The 18858-nt window shown below is 33.7% G+C and overlaps 1 protein-coding gene across 1 annotated transcript in view; it reads left to right on the top strand.

Annotated features, from left to right (window-relative positions):
• The window catches only part of thsd7ba (thrombospondin, type I, domain containing 7Ba), a 110087-nt gene that overhangs the window by 48031 nt on the left and 43198 nt on the right, over window positions 1-18858 (top strand). The window contains exons 10-14 of the mRNA XM_066688515.1: window positions 715-847; window positions 1566-1669; window positions 12930-13121; window positions 17363-17626; window positions 17859-18037. Coding sequence (XP_066544612.1) covers window positions 715-847; window positions 1566-1669; window positions 12930-13121; window positions 17363-17626; window positions 17859-18037 — 872 coding nt within the window. The remainder of the gene's footprint in view (window positions 1-714; window positions 848-1565; window positions 1670-12929; window positions 13122-17362; window positions 17627-17858; window positions 18038-18858) is intronic.

Genomic DNA, 18858 nt, shown 5'->3' with positions numbered 1-18858 from the left:
TTAAAAACAAAAAGGTCATTGTCCAGAAGTGGCCCAGTCAAAGCCCGGATCTCCATCTAATTGAGAATATGTGGAAAGAGTTGAAAATTGCTATTCACCAAAGGTCCCCATACAACTTGATGGAGCTTGAGCAATTTTGCAATGAAGAATGGGTAAACATTGCTATGTCCAGATGTGCAAAGCTGGTAGAGACTTTTCCACATAGACTCATGGCTGGAATTGCTGCTAAAGGTGCCTCTACCAAATATTGACTGAAGGGGGTGATTACTCATGCATTCAAACAACAATTTGCAGATTATATTTTTCACTTTCACATGATGGACATTTTCTGTGTTGATCAGTGGCAAAAACACCTGTTTAAATTCATTCTGATCTAATGTTGTAACACAATGAAATGTGGAAAAGTTCAAGGGGGCTGAATACTTGTGAGAGCCACTGAAAGTATACAATTGTCTGGTAAGGATGCCCCCTGGGAGGCTACCTTTGAAGCTATACCGGGCATGGCCCACTAATAATGCATAATTACACTGTACATATGAGTAACTACAGATGTAGTTATTGAGTAATTACTATGTAAATACATGGTAACTAGGGAGACTCATTGTAAAGTGTTACCAATAACTAATTATATCTTCCATTAATGATTGTATATTGGTTGTTTATGAATTAATTTGTTACTGAAGATTGGTATTTATCTTGGAAATGTTTTTACAGCCAATGCAACAATATCTAAGCAATCACGATACAGAATTATAATACAGAAATCAGCCAATGGAGGACAAGATTGTCCAGATACTCTTTATGAAGAAAGGGAATGTGAACCTCTTCCTGTTTGTCCAATCTACAGGTAAATACATATGTCAAAGAATATGAACATTGAATTACTTCTAAAAGCTTACATGTAAGATTACTTGCATTTAATGACACAAAAAATGTCCTTATTAAACTTGCTCTATATATAGAATCAATTACATTGCCAAGCCAGAATTTTTAAATGGCAACAAAGGCTCAGTTAAATGTACCTTGCAGTCAGAAAAAAGTGCTTAGACAGCTAAACTGAAGGGACTAAAATAAAATGAAAATAAAGTAGTTAAAGGAAAGCTCCAACCATCACTCTTTTTTTTAGCACTGCAAATAATACTTTAAAGGGTTTTGGAACAGTATGTGACCAAGTACATTACATTGCTGAACCAATGTGTATGTTTCCTGAAATGTGATGCTCAGCATAATTATGATGGCCTTTATATTAATTCCCATGGCCTGTGACACACACACACTTTGATTTAGGAGATGGAAGAAAACAGATTTATACTGTCCTTGTCGAAGGTCTAACAAAACATATCCAACAAGAAACATGTCCCAAATACAGCATAAATTTTAAAAAAAAGTGTTTTAGGAAGTTTAGGAAAACCAACACAACAGAGGCCAGTGACAGTAAGCATATGTGTTGTCAACACCAGAGGATATTCTGCAACTCTTTCAGTTTCTTTACAATGTAATTAATATGTTACTACAGTGTAGTTCATATATCTGTGTTTTGAAGAGATTTCTGTCTGTCTCCACAGATGGAAGACCCACAAATGGCACCAGTGCACAATTGTGCCAGACTCTGTCCGACAAGGCATGACTGGTGCTAGTGAGTCATGTGGAAGAGGTTTAGAGACAAGAGGTAAGTTTTAGTGTAAACAAACTCAGAAGACTACACTTTAAGATTGGTATGATAGATACCTATAAATTTAGAGTCTTGTCTTCATGGTTGAGGAAGAAACAAAGGTAAATGTGTAGTTTGAATCACAATTCTCAAACTGTACAATTTTATGTTTTAAAAACACACAGGTACATTTTTCTAAAAAGGAAACTGCATTTTTATCGACTATTCTATCGTCTTCTTGGAAAAACTCATGTGAAGTGTTCTCTTTGTTAGTATTTTTTATTTTATTTACTGTTTTATATACTGTTGTCGGCAGTCTGTTTTATAGATCCTGTCACTTTTGGCAGCTGTGTTTTGTTGAGTAAAGTTTACAAACCCTCGGTGACTAGCACTTTGACAAAGCCCTTAATTTGACAAAAGATAGTTACAGCAACATAAAGAAGCTACCAATGTGTCAGCTTCAAATAGATCTGGTCAGTTGGATACTGTCATTATATAAAATAAAGAGTCTGAGAAAAGGATTTAGTCACAGCAGTCGTCCCATTAATTAATTCACATTATTTCACCATTTGAGTTTACATCCCACAGACAGGACTGCAAAACAGACCATATCTTTGTTATTTTCTATAGTTCTGGTAGCTTACAGTCTATGCAGTGTTGTATATATATATACTGGAAAACACAATACTCTGTATCTCAATATTAGCTAATGATGAATGTGTTTTAACTGGAGAGTATCTGCCTGAGTAAGAAGCTGCTCAACATCAAGTGTCTTTCTGTGACTTTGATCTATGGGGTCTAAATTAGCCTTTTTATTCAGATATGCTACAGATCTACTGCTGTAAATGTCCAGTGTTAGAAATGCAGAAAGGTGGCTTTTAATAGTTCAGTTCTTTAATTAATAAGGAAAATATGTATCAGTGTCTATGTAATTTTTGGGACACCTTCAAGGCAGAGAATCCTCTGAGATAAAGTGAGAAAGCAGCACATAATGAGACCATGTGGTGTTATTGATTAAATATGCAGTTAGCTGTTATCCCAAGGTATTCCAATTCAAATACAAGTAACTATTAATTGGAAAGGTTTCCCTTTTATGCTTTCACATCCTCTATCTAATTGTAATATCCCATCCTTTTAAGCTTCAAAGCTGAAATATGGAATGTTATATTTTTTGACTGACATGTAGATATTGAAGATAGAATCTATATTCTACCAGAAAAATGAATTAATTAGATAATACACAAAGTATGGTCTGGGTCAGTAATGACACATGTATGCTAAACTCAATAGTTCAAATCCAACCTCATGACAATGAGCCAAGGGCCCTATGTGATGCTTGATGATGTTGTCTCTGGAATATTCCAATGGCTCTTTAACCTTTTGTTTACATTAAGCAGGCGATTTTATATCAGAAACGGGCTACCAGATTATATGCAGTGGGACATCTCTGTAGGAGTCTGTGCACTAGAGATCAGTGCCAGTGTTGTCAAAGGCTCATTATACCACAAGCTGATTTCAAGTGCTCTGGTTCAGAGACATGCTTTGCCATATTTAGAAATCATCCAACATGACAATGTTTATAAATTATACAAGAACATTTTCAATCTTGTGAGATAGTTAATAGTTTAGTGATGGTATTCAAAGTATCATGGAAATATATCCATAGGAATTTTAATAATACTTCCACAACCAGATTAATTTTTTTATATATATACACAGTGACACCTCGTGGGGTTGGTCTGGGGCTCTATAGGTGGGGTCTGTTGAAACAGTGACACAGATGCAGGGGAGTATGGTGAAGGAAGTGTAGGTTTATTATATACAGTGTGGAAGTGAATAAAACAAAAGGACATACAAAACCCAAAACATAACCCTTGCTCCTTGATGAGCCTAAACGAGTGCCCAGCACTGTGCCACAAAAGTGTGTATATATAAACTTTTATCAAAAACAGGCTTGTGGTTTGAATAGCTGTATATCATGATCCACAGCTTTGACCTTCTGTGTATTGTGAGCTGGTGGCCTAGTTCATTTCATATTCTGATGACTTTCAAATGAAAGTAATGTGAGTTATGTGCTTCATAAAAAACAGAGACAGCACTGTGATTAAATGAAACACAAGCTCCATTATTTTTTTACAGAATTCCCCTAATATATTATAGAATACTTCAAGATTTATATGTTCCATATGTTGTATCTCTAAAACATAAATACTGTATATAGGGAGATCAAAAGATAATCTGAAATGATATGCACTGTAACAAATCAGTGCTGATAGTACAGTTCTGGTTTAGAACCCCATTTATTTCCAGAAAAGATAAGTATGTAAGGAAAACAATGGTATGTTGTTGTTTTAATCATATTTATCATATTTAAGTTTAAAATGTATCGTAGATCTTCTGGTGTAACTGTAGCGAAAATGTGTTTCTGGAATTTAACTTTATTCTTCTGCATCAGTATGCAAATTATCACTGTGGTTACTGAAGAGGCATGCTGTGTCAGCATATGCAAAACCACAAAAAAGTGTAGGGCAAGATGAGGAGCACAGAATTGCACTAAATGAACCAGCAAGTGTGAATGGACTGCAAAATAAAAAGGGATCTGAAGTTGTTTTTCATACAATACCGAAATCAGTAATCGTGCGTACCTGAGGCACAGAGTTATCTGCATCCAGTCAGTTATCTGGTCAATGTAACAGCTTGTTAATAAATACTTAATAGATTCAAATAAAAAGTTACAATAACACTGATGGAGCTGTCTAACATTGAGTAGATCTAGCCTGTGTACTTGACTAATAAAACACTATATATCTAATGGTGCATAGAAGATTGAAGGAATGGATTGAATTTGAAATTATATATTTCCCAGACAATCATCTTGGGATTGGACATTTGCATTCTTGATAAAAAACTTGTAATAATGCTTGCTGGGATTTCAGATCCCTTGTAGATTTCAAGTTGACAAAGTAGGCTGTAACTGCATCAATTTGCAATAAATGTTTGAAATGATAATGAGGGAAATGGAGCCTGTTTGTGTACGGTAAGTGTGTGTCATTAGTGATTAATTAGTGTGCTGTACAAATGGTCTATCCTTTCCTAGCACAAATGGACATGGTTGTCAAAGAAATTGATTGGTAAGGCAGTAAAGCCAGTGATGTAAAATTATAAACTGAAAACCATGGCTAATGCAGTGTAATTCCTGTTTTCTGTGAAACTGACTTTGATGGATTTATCTCACTAAAAAATAGTAGACCTAAATTAAGATGATAATCTGGTGGAAGGTATTGAGATGATTACAGAGCAATGAATACCAGCCTCCTCCCCCCAATTCAAAGAAAACTATGATTTGATGTGTATGATTATAGTAGGCTTTACTTTATGTATAGATTGATTATCTATAAAACAATGTATAATGCTCAAAATTAACATGCAAAGTTAGGCATAATTAGATTTCACCTGAAGTGTGCCAGTTAAAGTCAGTCATTGTCATTGTGTTCATGAGCATGTTACATTTTCATTTTTCTGCTACCATCAACTACTGCTACCAGCACTTTGCACAGGTGGGACAGGTTTGTCACTTGTGTGGAGCTGTGCCACTCAGGCCCAGAGAGGCATGCTTTGTGATGGGGTTTTCTTTGCATACTCTTAAGTATGCGTTCCCAGGCCTGATATTACTTTGTCTTCCTTGTATAAAGAATTTTCATTTGTGTGTATGTTTGGCCATGTTTTTGGCTTCCACTTGTATCTGAGACAAGTCAAATTTAAAATACATTTATATTTTCAACATATGCCCCTAGTGGCCTGGAGGTCTAAACCAAAATAAATAGTCTGCATTAACCTAATTTAGACAACAATCTTAAAATATGATTATACTATTAATTGTAAAAGCAACATAAAGAAAGCTAATCCAGAAAAAAAAAAATCTGCCACATATTCCCAAAGAATAAAGAAAATCTAAGCTTCAGGCACATTACCTACAAAAGAGCCATAATCATTTGAGTGGCAGTTTATTTTTTTATTTTTTTTCGTATTAATCCCTGTTGGTCACCAATGAGAGTAAGATGTTTAGAAGATTACCATCTGATTGTTGTATCTATTTTTTAACTCACATTTCACAGCTTTGTATATCCCTTAATATCCTCTTCCTTAAATTAGGCATGTTTGGACACTGAACATAAATTATATTGAGTACTTTATATGCTTTAGAAATCTGCTTCTAAAATGTCTGTTTTGTCTAGGTGTTTAATATATATCAATATCAATAAAATATGAAAAATTAACAGAGCTTTTTTTTTTTAGCTTTTTAAACCTTTATTATGTTGAAAAGGGGTTTTATCTCACCATAGTTTGAGACTATACTACTGGAGAGGAGTACCCAATCAAATAGTTGGTATGTGCTGCACTGTAAACTGTACCTTTACTAAGAGGTTTAGCAGTACTTCTCTGTAATCCAGACCAAGGAATTAATTACATTTTAATCTTCAACAGAGTTCATCTAAATATATCTGTACTTTTGCAAATGTAACAAATTAAAGGCAGTTTTAGAGACAAATATATTTATATCAGGTTTAGAATGATGTGTTCGAAAGAAAGACCATGAAGGGGTAGAAAAATGATAAGAAAATGATAAGTCTTTTAGTTAAAACAAATTATTTAATTCTAATCTCAGAAACCCAGAGCTAGTCAAAAGAAAAAAAAACAAGGCAATGAATGCTGCATAGAATTTTGCTGTAGAATTAATGAGTATTGAAAAAGGCTTATTAAAAAAAAAAGTTTCATTAGCTCCTTTACAGAGAAGTAGTTCCCCTGCAGTGTCCTTTTGTGCAGTCAGCAAACACTGTCACCTTTCCAAGTAACTGCATTATTAAAGATGATCCCTGTCACATTTTTAGATAAGAATAAAATGTTAATGATTCAGAAATGGATAATATAAAGGAGTATGTTTCTGTGGCAATGGAAAAGAAAAAAATAATTGCACTAAAAGAGGGATAACAGCCTGTTCAAATCAAAATGTCACTGCAGCCAGTGTTACGATGCCATGCCACAGTTTACAAAGGAAAATCCATATTGCTTTTATAATTGGTACATATATTTAAAATAAGAAATTAACAGGTTATTCATCTAAAATCGATATTCAGTGCATTATCACTTCTTAGGGCTTGACCAAATTAAACTTATCTGTACCTCTGGGAAAAGACAAGAAGCGATTTTCTCTTTCCAATTCTCAGATTGATAGTACTTCACAAATACACCAGAATGGCTATAATGACCCATACTACCAGCTGATAGTTTAATGTGTTTTTTATTGACTTACCTTTTAGGTAAAACTCAAATAAATTCATGTATGTATGTATGTATGTATGTACAAACATAATTACGTTGTACTGTAGGCTAGCTTACATAATTTCACCACAGTAATGGCATCTTTGTATGACTGTCATAAGAATAATTAGTAGCTTCAAATATGTGTTATTCTGAAAAGAAAAAGGGTCAGTTTTCCTAAATTGAAATCCTGGCAGTGTATATGTATAATGTATTATGTGTCACTCAATAAGCTTTGCACTTACAGTCTGGAAAAAAAACAAGATAATATTTCAAGTTCTAAATAATTAATACTACTATAAAAGGAGGAGAGACTAAAATATTTAAAGATTCTAGTTGTAGTGCATTCAACAACACCTCAGTGTAACACTGTTTCCTCACCTCATGCCTGCTAGATTTATTATTAATTCATATGATTAATCTATTTTAATATGCAATATAGGTTTTGAGATATTGTTATAATTTCAATACATCAATCATGCTTTAGAATGTAATTAATTGTGTATTATGCAATTATGTGATTTCCATATTTTAAAACAATGTGCCACACCTTCCAGGTCAATGCCTTCTAAATTGTGTACTAAATGTTTTATTTGTATTATTTGGGTCCTTTATCTTTCTATTCAGCTTCATCACATTGTTCTGTTCATCAATTTGCCTTAATGTAGCCATATAAAGATCTGTAAAAGGTCTACTAAACCATTACTTTGTATACCAGATAAGTATGACTTCAAAACCTTTTTTCCTACCTGTTAATTGAGTCCATGTCAATTTTAATCATCATCAATCATCATGAATTATAAGTTTAATTTAAAATGTAAAGTAAAAATAGAGAATAATAACATGAAACAAATGTATCTTAGCATATCAAAGCTGTATTCATAAAGGAATGATACAAACTTATCTGAAGTTTAATTCTTAATTAATCGATCCTTTCCTGACCTACACACATCAAATAAACAAGAGAAAACAGTTTCACGAAATACGCTGTCAGGATTAAAGTGATGTTATTTATTCATTCCATCAGTTTTACAGCTCTTCTGCACAATTGTGAAGGTTTTTCTGTCATTTGAATATTTCACTCCACCAGGTTTATTCATTGCAAGTAAACTGTTTCTGAATGCTAATTACGTTCTAATCAGTGGTGTATGTTTCGTTTTACAAATGGGGGAGACTGTCGGGCGGGGGGGGTGGAGGGAGGTCCTACAGAGTTGTTGAGTGGGGGTGAGGGATACGTGACACATAATAAATACAAATATAATAATAATAATGTAATAAATAAGAACATTGCAATAATAATACTATACAATCAGAGCACCTACAACATCAACAACATCAACATCAAAGACTACTTTAAGAATAATTGTTGTATTATTACATGGGGGAAATTAATGAATTAATGAATTAGTGCAGAGAATTGAATCTCCTGAATTTAATTTGTGAATGCAACCCTGGTTATCTGAGAAAGAGGATACTAGCTAAAAGGATAGAGGCTATGTCATTATCATGGGACCTTGGTGAACACGTTTTGTATTACAAAGCAGCCAAATGGACATTGTACTTGTCACTCAAGCAGCCCCTTTTCTGCTTGTATAAAGACAGTATTTTGCACTATTTTTGGGGGTGTGTGGCACTATAGGACTAGAGTTAAGTTTATTCACACTCACACCAATACAAACAGTACATAACCTACTCACATAATCTATATCTAAGTCTTTCTAATAATAACTCTTACTAAGTTTATTTACAAATAATTAACCCCATGGAGTCAAATATGCATCTCCCTCTTTGCAATCAGTTTATAACATTGGACTACACTGCAAAGTGGTATTAGAAGCTACAGTATAGTATTAATAGTATAGGTGTAAAATCATAGTTCTCATGCAGGAGTATAGATGCCCTTTTTTGTGTGAGGTCTGGAATATCAAGGTTGGCGCTGGAGAATACGTGCTCATGCGGCAGCCCACCATGCTGAAGGACTTAAACAATAGGAAACAAAAAGGATAATTTCATAGACATGTAATTAAGCAGTTCACCAGAAATGTAGTTCCACAATCATGAAGCAAAAGAGTGAAATGTGATGCCATGGATGACCCTGTACACAAGAATGAGATGCACCAATATGAAAGGTTGAACGCATTACTGTCCACTCCTTGGAGGCCGAACCTAGCGTGCAGGCAGTTTAATATACTCCTATCCTGTTTTTTTTATATTCGTCATCAATCAATCAATCATTCAATGAAAACCTTTCAAGACACTAAATGTTTAATTTATAGCACTACCATAGCATTCGTTGTAGGATTAGAACTGGCTGTCTGAAACATGGGGATGTTTTCTTCTGGAATCTGAGAGCCCTTAGAATGGAACACATATGACTTCTGGGAGCTGTGAGGTTTGCTGGGTAGAGACACATAAACCTTAGAGAGCTCAAATTAGACAGCTGTTGAATGCGTAGTTGTTCAATATATTTAAATGGGGAGTTACAGTTAGAAGGCTAAAATACATATGCTGTTGCATCTAGCAGAAAAAGGTAAGTCCACCAAGCCACAACAGTCGCATAAAAATGACCACTGTGTTACCGTTTAAATGCGTGTACTCTCGTGAGGATCGAGTGCCATAACAGATGTCTACTATTTTTTAAGGACATACTTTTTCCTCATGATGAAATCATAATCAGTTAGAATTATTTCATCTCAAGAAATTCATTTCCCTTTGCATAATAGTGCCTCGAAGAAGAATTTTGTCTTCTGATTAACATTGAATTTAAACGAAGCCTGTAGTTACATTTTGACACATTTCCATTCTTACCACCAAGGTTATCGAGTTTTATTGTAAAATATCTTTAATACCATTAATCTTTGATGTAGGCATGCTGTAATGTGAAATAATAGTCTTTAAATGGCATATATATTAGACATAGTGAAGGTCTTTTGGCAGAGGAAACCCAAAAGTACCCAAGCCATATTTATTCTTTGCCCCAGATTTTGTTTTAAATACAACAGGTCTATATTATACAGGTGTTTTTTTTTTTTTTTGTTTTTTTTTACATTATTATTATTTATTATTATTTTTTATGACAAAATTATATAATTAAATTATAAAGTTACTTACAATATAGGTCACACATCAACTGCTTTTTCTGCTTGGTTAGCTGTATAACTGATTGGTATATATAATGTATTGAAATAGATCCTATGTTGTCTTTTAAAACTCATTAAAATATTGTCTTGTGAGTATCTTAGTAAATTTGTTGCTTTGGTTCTATTGATTTCTAAAAAGTATAAAAGTAACATTTTGCTAAAGGATGAAACTTCTAAATTTAACACATTCATCAGGTATGTAAAATAATGTATTTTTATCAATGATTTAGCACACACTCAGTGGTTGTTGTGACATGTTAGCCCTCCCAAGGGTAACATTATATCCACAGAATCAATGATAACTATGTTTTTCCTTGTGAGATTAAACAAATTATATATATTTATGAAAAAGCAACTTCCATACTAGTACATTCACAGAACCATTTTCTTCTTTCATATGCAGTCATTCCGTCATCTTAACCTAGACCTGAAATACATTCAAGACTGTTTAATTGGATTTCAGAAAATTTCATGATTGAAAAACGAAATACAAATGTGATATGCATTCCAAGTAGGCAGCCTTAAAAAAAAAGAAGATAATGAGGAGACCAATTATTGTTGCGTTTACACTAGTGTACACTATATTCTTGAATCTATACTCGTATCCTCTCAAAAGTGGAATTTTATATTCCAGATATTTTTTACGTAATGATTAAAAATGAGTCCCAGAATATGTATTCTTTTATAACATTTCAAGGCATATTATAACAACCAGGTATCATCATAAGACGATAAGTGCTAACAGTTGCTAATATGAACTTAGAAACATAGATACTTTACTCTTTACAACTGAGATAGTTGTCGTTTTAAGATTTTAAGGCCTTTTTGTAAGTAACTACGGCAGCAGAGTCTGATACATACTTCAAAGCTTAGTGGCTGTAAGTTACTTTGGGTAAAAGCAGCTGATGAATAAATACAAATAAATGCATTTTAATTCTCCATTGCTGCAATAATTGCTAGTAATGTTTGACCTAGATTATTTACAAAGGAGTATTGATATTCTATTGAAGTCCCTGAGAAGATATTTTCTGTAAGGTATTTGCTTCTATTTTCTGTCATATTTTGCAAGAAACCCATTTCTGTGAACGGTTCTGAAAAACCTTTTGAAGAAATTATATTAAAAAAAAAAAGATTATTGGATGTAAATTTGAATTGCTAAACTGACATATTATTGTTAGGGTTTATTGTCAGTATTCAGGATCATGTACACAGAGCAGTGGTACATTAACAAACAATAGCAATAGGTTTAATGATCCAATAATAGTCCATAAATATGATTACTACATCTTGAGATGTCTCAGGGAGTTTTAACATCATGTTGTAAGAGATGCTTGGCCATTAACAGAACACATTTGTTCGGTGATTGTACCAGACATCTGTTTTGCATGCTGTTTGTTAATGCTCTAATAAAAAGAAAATACAAGAATACATCTTTTATATTTGAAAAGTAAATCTAGCAAAGATATGTTTTCTCACGCTTATGAAATGATTCAGTTTTGTGCTATGTTAGGTATAATAAATTATATTCAATGAGGAGAACCCTGATGACAATTTGACGAGAATGAGATTAAAACTAATTCTGCCACACATTACAAAGACATTTGTTTTCTACTTTGATATGGTCTGACTAATTAGCTGGCCAAGAAACAGAGTTGAGAATAGGATTTCTAAAGGTTTTGTAAAGGTAAAAAAACGCTGTTTTTATATTTTTACACATTTGAGATCAACCTGGAACCTAATGCTACAAGACATAACATATGCACTTAATGTATTATGCTAGCACATACTTGCACAATTCATATTATTTTTATTATAACATTTTAGCAATATACATTAAACAACAAGCACTGAAACAAAATATCTGCCACAAACAAATATGCAAAATTCTTCTCACCGATGATTAGTCTCTCCTTTGACTCCCTTGGCAAGGGAAATAGTTGTTTTTCAAAACATCTCATCCATTTACAGCAGAGTGGCAAATTAAGGTTGCAATTAGAATCAGCATCCACAATTCCACTGCAATCCGAAACATGCGGCTGCTTATGGCATGGATGATTGCATCCTTTCTTGAGAAGGTAACAACTGGCTCTGGCAATCATAAAGTCTGTCATTTATTTGTAAAGAGCCACAGCCTTTGCACTACATATTGAAAGCAGAAGAAAATGCAGATACCTTTTAAGGGTTCTAAATTAAATAGACTTAAAATGCATTGTTAAAAATGGTGCTGTACTGACTTTGATGTGACCCTTACTTCAGACATGGCATTTTTAAGTTATGTATTTACAAGTGGTAATAGTGATGATTATTTAAATCCTGACAGAAAATGTTTGGCTGCTAGGAAAGCTAGTGTAAAAAACACTAATGAAACAAAATAGCTTTTAGCATTTGTAATGTATCAGTGTTTTAAATGCCAGTGAATATATAAGTATAGATGGTGATAAAAAGAACCCAAAAAACTAAAAACAAAACTAAATTAATGAATCAGACTTAGATTTTTATCTGGATTTTTGCATTATATCTTCTCCATCTATCTGATGGAGATTTACATATCTTTTTAATGTTACACCTTTCCAACACTGAGTGAACGGACTACAGTAGTCCATTTTTTCTGATGAATGGTTTGATAATTACTCTGTTACTTCTGTCTGGCAACATGAAAGTAGGTACATTTTAATTATCGTGACCTAAAATGCCTCATCTTTGTGAATTGCATGTTGACTTGACAAGCATCTAGGGAAGGCTGTTGAATTCATTGCCAACACTAAAGTTTCATTTCCGTTGCATAAAACAGAAGCCTTTCTCTTAATATTTCCCCGCAGGTGTCGCATGCGTGAAGGATGAAGATGAAGTTGCAGATGTCTCCGAGTGCCTGCAGTGGGCTGGCGCCATGCCCTCTCAGATCCGGGAGTGCCGGGTGCCCTGCAGAGATGACTGTACCTTTACCAGCTGGTCCAAATTCTCTGCTTGCACAGGGTGTGGAGCCGCTCGCAGCCGGAGACGATCTGTTACTGGTAAAACCCCTGAACCCATCTCTCATGTATTTATCGTCCATTATCGAAAATGAGAAATGCACCATTTCAGTATAATGAATGCCAGCTCAAAGTAGAGGATTTCCAGGGTCAGTTCATGTCACTGTTTATTTTATTTACAAAAAAGTATACAGACGCGAATGACAGCCAAGAGTTTGTTCTATGTATGCTAATATGTATAATCAGGCAAATGTGGATTAAGTAATATCATTATTATTCTCACATACAGTGCGTCCAACTGAGGATTAGTCAGACTGTGTGAAGCCTTGAAATGAGGTGACAACCAGCAGGGTTTTAATTGACGGGCAAATTGTAACTGTCTGTTCTGTTTATTCACTGGTCATAAAGATCCAAGAGTGAGAGTGGACTCCAACTAACTAGTTAAGCTAGTGCAAAAGTCCATTGTGTGCCAAGGCAAGTGTGTGAGCCTAAATTACTTTCATCAGGGAACCCAAAGGGGCTCAATATGAATTTGTATGGCAAGTGTTTGACAATCCTGAAAATTAAAACTAGACATTCAGAGAGATTTAATAAGTCATTGTGGGATGTTAGCCACAGCTCAAATTATTTTTATTAGAGTTACAACATGAGACATTTTCTTATTCTTATTAAAATAAATTAATATTATATTACAGTAGTTTAGTAAAATTGGCACAAAGCATTTCTAGTCTACATAGGTTGTATGACCTGTCCTGATGCAATGACTATCTGAACAGTATAAGAACAGACAACACATTTTTTTGAAAGCTTTAAAGTTCATTATGTCTACTGTGACAATGCCATTCTGGACAAATGCCAGACATAGACATGTTCAATTTGTTTAGCTCCTTATCACTTGATGATCTTGTACTCAATTTATTTTTGTCTTCAGCATGTCTGCATGTGTCTAAGTGTTTATCGAACTTTCTTTGAGATGCAGCTGGTCACAATCGGGATAGCTGTCTGACAGGTTCCGGTCTGTCTCAGTCTGTTACTGAATCATTGCTACCATCCAAACCATCCTTAGCACATGTCTGCAGATGTAGAAGTATGAAACAGTATTGTTGTGATGATTCACTTGCCCCCAAATTGATACTTTTCTGAAATTGAGATACTTATGAAAGGAAGGAACCCCTTTTGGACTGAGGAATGTTTAATAATGGTTACCTGACATATTTATCTTGCCATGATCATATCCCCATGTAAAATACATTAATGGCATAGCAGTTTCAGTGAAATACTTAAATCAAATACTTCAGTCTTTGATTTAGATGTATGAGTTGTAACAGAATCAAAAGTATTTTTAATTGACAAGCATAGATTACCAGAAATAAATACTGATTGGTGGGTATGTGTGGGCATGAGTATTAGATGCATATTAGATGTATAGATGGATACATATTTTATACTTTCTGTTCTTCACTGATTTATTTTCTTCTGTGCATGCTGATTATAGTTATTTTCTTCTAAATATTAAAAAAGTAAAAAGTAACGTGTATTGTAACAGTCAGAGTAATTCTATTTTGCTTTCCATCTCACTCGCTAGAGATTGCTTTTGATTTTTGATAGCAGTTAAAATGGCAAATGCCTCTATGCACAATCAACAGTAGACAATAACAGAGAACACATCATAGGAAATAGACAAAGTGATGCTCACAATTTCTCTGTATTATTATAAGACACTAGTATTTGTCTAGCATATATATATTTTGGATATATTTTGCAATATTTTAGCATTGTTTCCCCCAGTCCCCCAGATGCATATATTTAGAAGATGAAGAGAACCCTGGCCAGTTACATGAAGTTATTCTAAACCCTTCATTTCAATTTAATAAATACATTTTGGCTCAGTTAAATGGTGGTAACCTGCATCAGAATGGAAATCTTTTGTCTTCATAAATATTTGATCTACTCCTGTTGGGCTTGGTTGTACTTCCCCTACATGCATTTATAATACTCCTCACTTAAACCCTTAAAGAGGACCACTTTGTGTTGTATTTGTATGCGTGCCTCTCAGGATTAACTTTGAAGGTATTCTAAAAATGTCAATTTATATAATTTGTGTTCAACATTGGGTGTTTATTATTTGTCTTCATTTAATTAAATTGGAAATACCTAATGTTATGGATACTTGAAGGGAAATGAGTGTCTGCAATGGATTGATGATAATACACATGTATACCTCAGCAATTTGAACCCCCTTGGAGAATGTGTATTGTCTGCTTTATGCTGTGCTGCAGAATGATCTGTTTGGTGACGAAGAAGCTGTGAAAACCCAGCATCTATTGCAAGAAAATGGTTCTACTTGAAGTCTGAATGGTCAGGGGAGTAAGGCCAGTTGTAAGGTCTTGACTTGATATATATTTTTATAACTGAAATGTGCCTTTAGTGTGTTGTTTTTCAGAGTAATTTGATGGTAATTTCCATATTTACAGATTACCTGCTGTGAACAATTTGGAAAACGGATTAGCGCACTTCCTTTGTAAAAGTCACTATGGGAGTTTCATTGTATGACTGTGTTTGTTTTCAGAAAAACACAAAAGCTTCTCAGTCGACTCTTCCATGCTCCATAGGATTTTTATCTGCCTCTGCAGAGTTTCAAGTTTTGTTTTATAGTGATTTGTTTTCATTAGTCTTTTTGCATTATGTCTAATATTTGTTTGGTCTATGACCAATATCAGTATTTAGAGTTGTTGTAAGGCACTGGTTAGTCACTTTACATGTACCTTAACATTATTGATCAAATATAATGGACCTGACTAATTGTTAATGTGTCATTAACTGAAGTCTGGAAAGAAGAGGGTAATTGCCTCTCAAACAGTAATCTTTATGGTGTGAAATATATTCATTTTTCAGATCATTAGAGTAATTGGATTTGGTTGGCCTCTCTAGCATGTGCCAAACTGAAGTGTGAGAAGGAAAATTAATACCCTGCGGTTTCAGAAATAACGTGTCAGTGTTGCCAGAAACTGATTCATTGTTTTTCATGTTTTGACATTATTTTTGCTAAATATTTGAGAAAGTCCTGAATGTGTTGCAGAAAAATGTCACAAAATTTGATCACTTCCTAAATACATTTTTAAGTTAAACACATTTCACATTCGAAACAAACAAACGAAACATCACTGGTGATTCTGTGAAGTATTATTGATTTGTAATTTTCATCTACTGTTTATGATACATGCCTACAATACCAGCAATACATATTTTAGTCCTTGAAATTAATTAGCGTAGGATGAACAACAAGATTTATTTTATTTAATAACTTAAAACAATTTGTATATGCATGTTATGAATATTTAGGGGTTTTAAAAATGCAAATGCTTGAATAGTGTGCATATATTTTGCAAGCAATCAGATAAACTCTAATAATCCAACTGTTTAAAATTGCAAGAGAGAATCTTAGATTTTTCTTTCTCTTTTTTACCTTGTCTTTAATTGCTAACCGTTATAAACAATTACAAATGAACATTTTGATTCAAGGATGAATTCCAAGCTATCTAAAAGGCTTGATAATTCTAAACAAATGTATGTATCAAAAGACAAAAAGGAAAAGTGAAAATACCATACTAGGAAGATGCATAGAGTAGAAATGGTGGCTAATAGATCAGTTTTGAGCCTTATGTTCATTCAGTCTCAAAGGAGTACAGTAATGATTTTAAAGTATTCTTGTAGCTTACTGAGTCAATTCTGTTATCATCAATAATGCCCAAACTTTCATTTTTTGAGGCTATATTTAGAAACCTTAAATAAGCCAATTATTTCTGCTTTCAGGCTTATCCCAGATCTGATGATATTTAACAGATACTTTTCCACTACACTTATACACAAATATACATTTAAATTTGCCCGGGAAGGTATTTATTTTAAAACTCTGATAAATAATACTTTTTATACTACACATCACTCCCAAAAATAGTTATTGATGTCATGTAGGATTAGATTGTAAAGCATCTGCTTGAAAAAAACATGTATTGTAAAAGCAAACGCATCTATTTACAGATCTATTTACATCTGTTTTCCTTCTGTAACCAAGAATACCAAGTGACAAGGTTGAACTAGCTATGCCAATTTAGAGTTAAATGGTCAGTATGGGCTTGTACTAGCATACTGTTAGAAAAAATAATATGGTTGACAAAATAAAACAGAGTGCAAGTTTGAAACAAAGACTATTAATACATCCCAGAGTATATGCCATTAAAAATGACCTTTCATGTTGTATTTCTGTTCCTTTTGCTGTATAGGCAGAAGTAAAAAAAAAGAAAAATGCCAGAAAACTGAACATTACCTACTGGCTGAAACAGAGCCTTGTGCCTGTGATGAATTTCTGTCGCAGCCTTATGGGAACTGGTCTGACTGTATTCTTGATGAACACAAAGCAGAACCTCACCTGGGATGGAGAATCCACAGAGATGTTAAAGGCTGTGGACAGGGTGTCCGCTATAAAGCCATAGCCTGTATTGATCAGGATGACAAACTTCTTGACCCCTCTCTTTGCAGCAGCTCTGGTAAGATCATTAAGGTGCTGAATCCTTTCTTTAAATAGTTTGTAAAAGCACTAATTTGACCATTGTATCACCCGTTAAAAATAATCCAGTCACCAATTACTGAGAGTGTTATTTTAAATGAAAGAAAGTGTGAACATGAAATCTGATGTGTCTTCTTTGTCCTCATTAATCTGGTAGTTAAAAAATAATCGTTCTCAGTGTTCCAACTGTGACTATGAATATTTAATTCCAGGTTACATAGAAGAGACTTGTCTAATCCCCTGCCCCTTTGACTGCAAGTTGAGTGAATGGTCCAACTGGTCCACGTGCAGTTCTCCGTGTGGAGGTGGGGTTAAGGTCAGATCCAAATGGTTGCGAGAGAAGCCTTTCAACGGTGGGCGCCCGTGTCCAAAGCTGGATCTAAAGAATCAGGTGAGGTGTACCAAGGAACCACCGCAGATTTTAAATACTAGCTCTCATGGCAGATTTACATAATCATATTTAATACTGGAAATCATCAATTGTCTTCAATGGCCTTCATCGGTCCAGTGAGAAATAAAAAAGTATTTATTTTTTCTTCTTAATTTCTCCATGGTATTAACATGATTTAAATATACTTATAAAACTGGAAATACAAGGGTTTTTTTTAGTGTAAAAAGTTCTACTGTACATGAAAATGTCTAATAAACTATTTGTAAAGTGGGGACTTGAGATCTCTGTTTTGCTTAAATGTTATCTAAGCATTATGTTTAAAAACTAAATTTGCTGTGTGAATTGGGCTTTGTTTATAACACATCAACTGTTTTCACTTTATTCCATAGAGATCTAACAGTAGTCATGTTTACCGTTTTCATGATAATGCTTAATGTAGATTTGAATAAGGATGAAATAACAATATATTTCATATTGATTAATACAATATCTCTCTTAATTCGTATCAATGTCAAGTCAATAACCAAGCAACAGGAAATGTGGATGGATTTATGCACAGACATTTATCAGTATCTTTTTATAAACTATGTTCTATCAAGCTTTCATTGATGTACATTTATGTTCTCCTTGTATTGTTTCGTTAAGATGCTAGAGAATAATAATTGTTTTAATAATACTGCTCAAAGAAATTAAGGAACACTTAAATCACACATCGGATCTCGATGAACGAAATATATTAAAGATCGATTGAGGACTTGATTCAAACTCACACTGAAAATCAAAGTAAACAATTGAAATCACAGGCTGTTCCAACTTGTGTG

Source organism: Amia ocellicauda, chromosome 16 (genome assembly GCF_036373705.1).
Source record: "Amia ocellicauda isolate fAmiCal2 chromosome 16, fAmiCal2.hap1, whole genome shotgun sequence".
NCBI lineage: Eukaryota > Metazoa > Chordata > Actinopteri > Amiiformes > Amiidae > Amia > Amia ocellicauda.
This window is presented reverse-complemented; position numbering and strand designations above follow the sequence as displayed.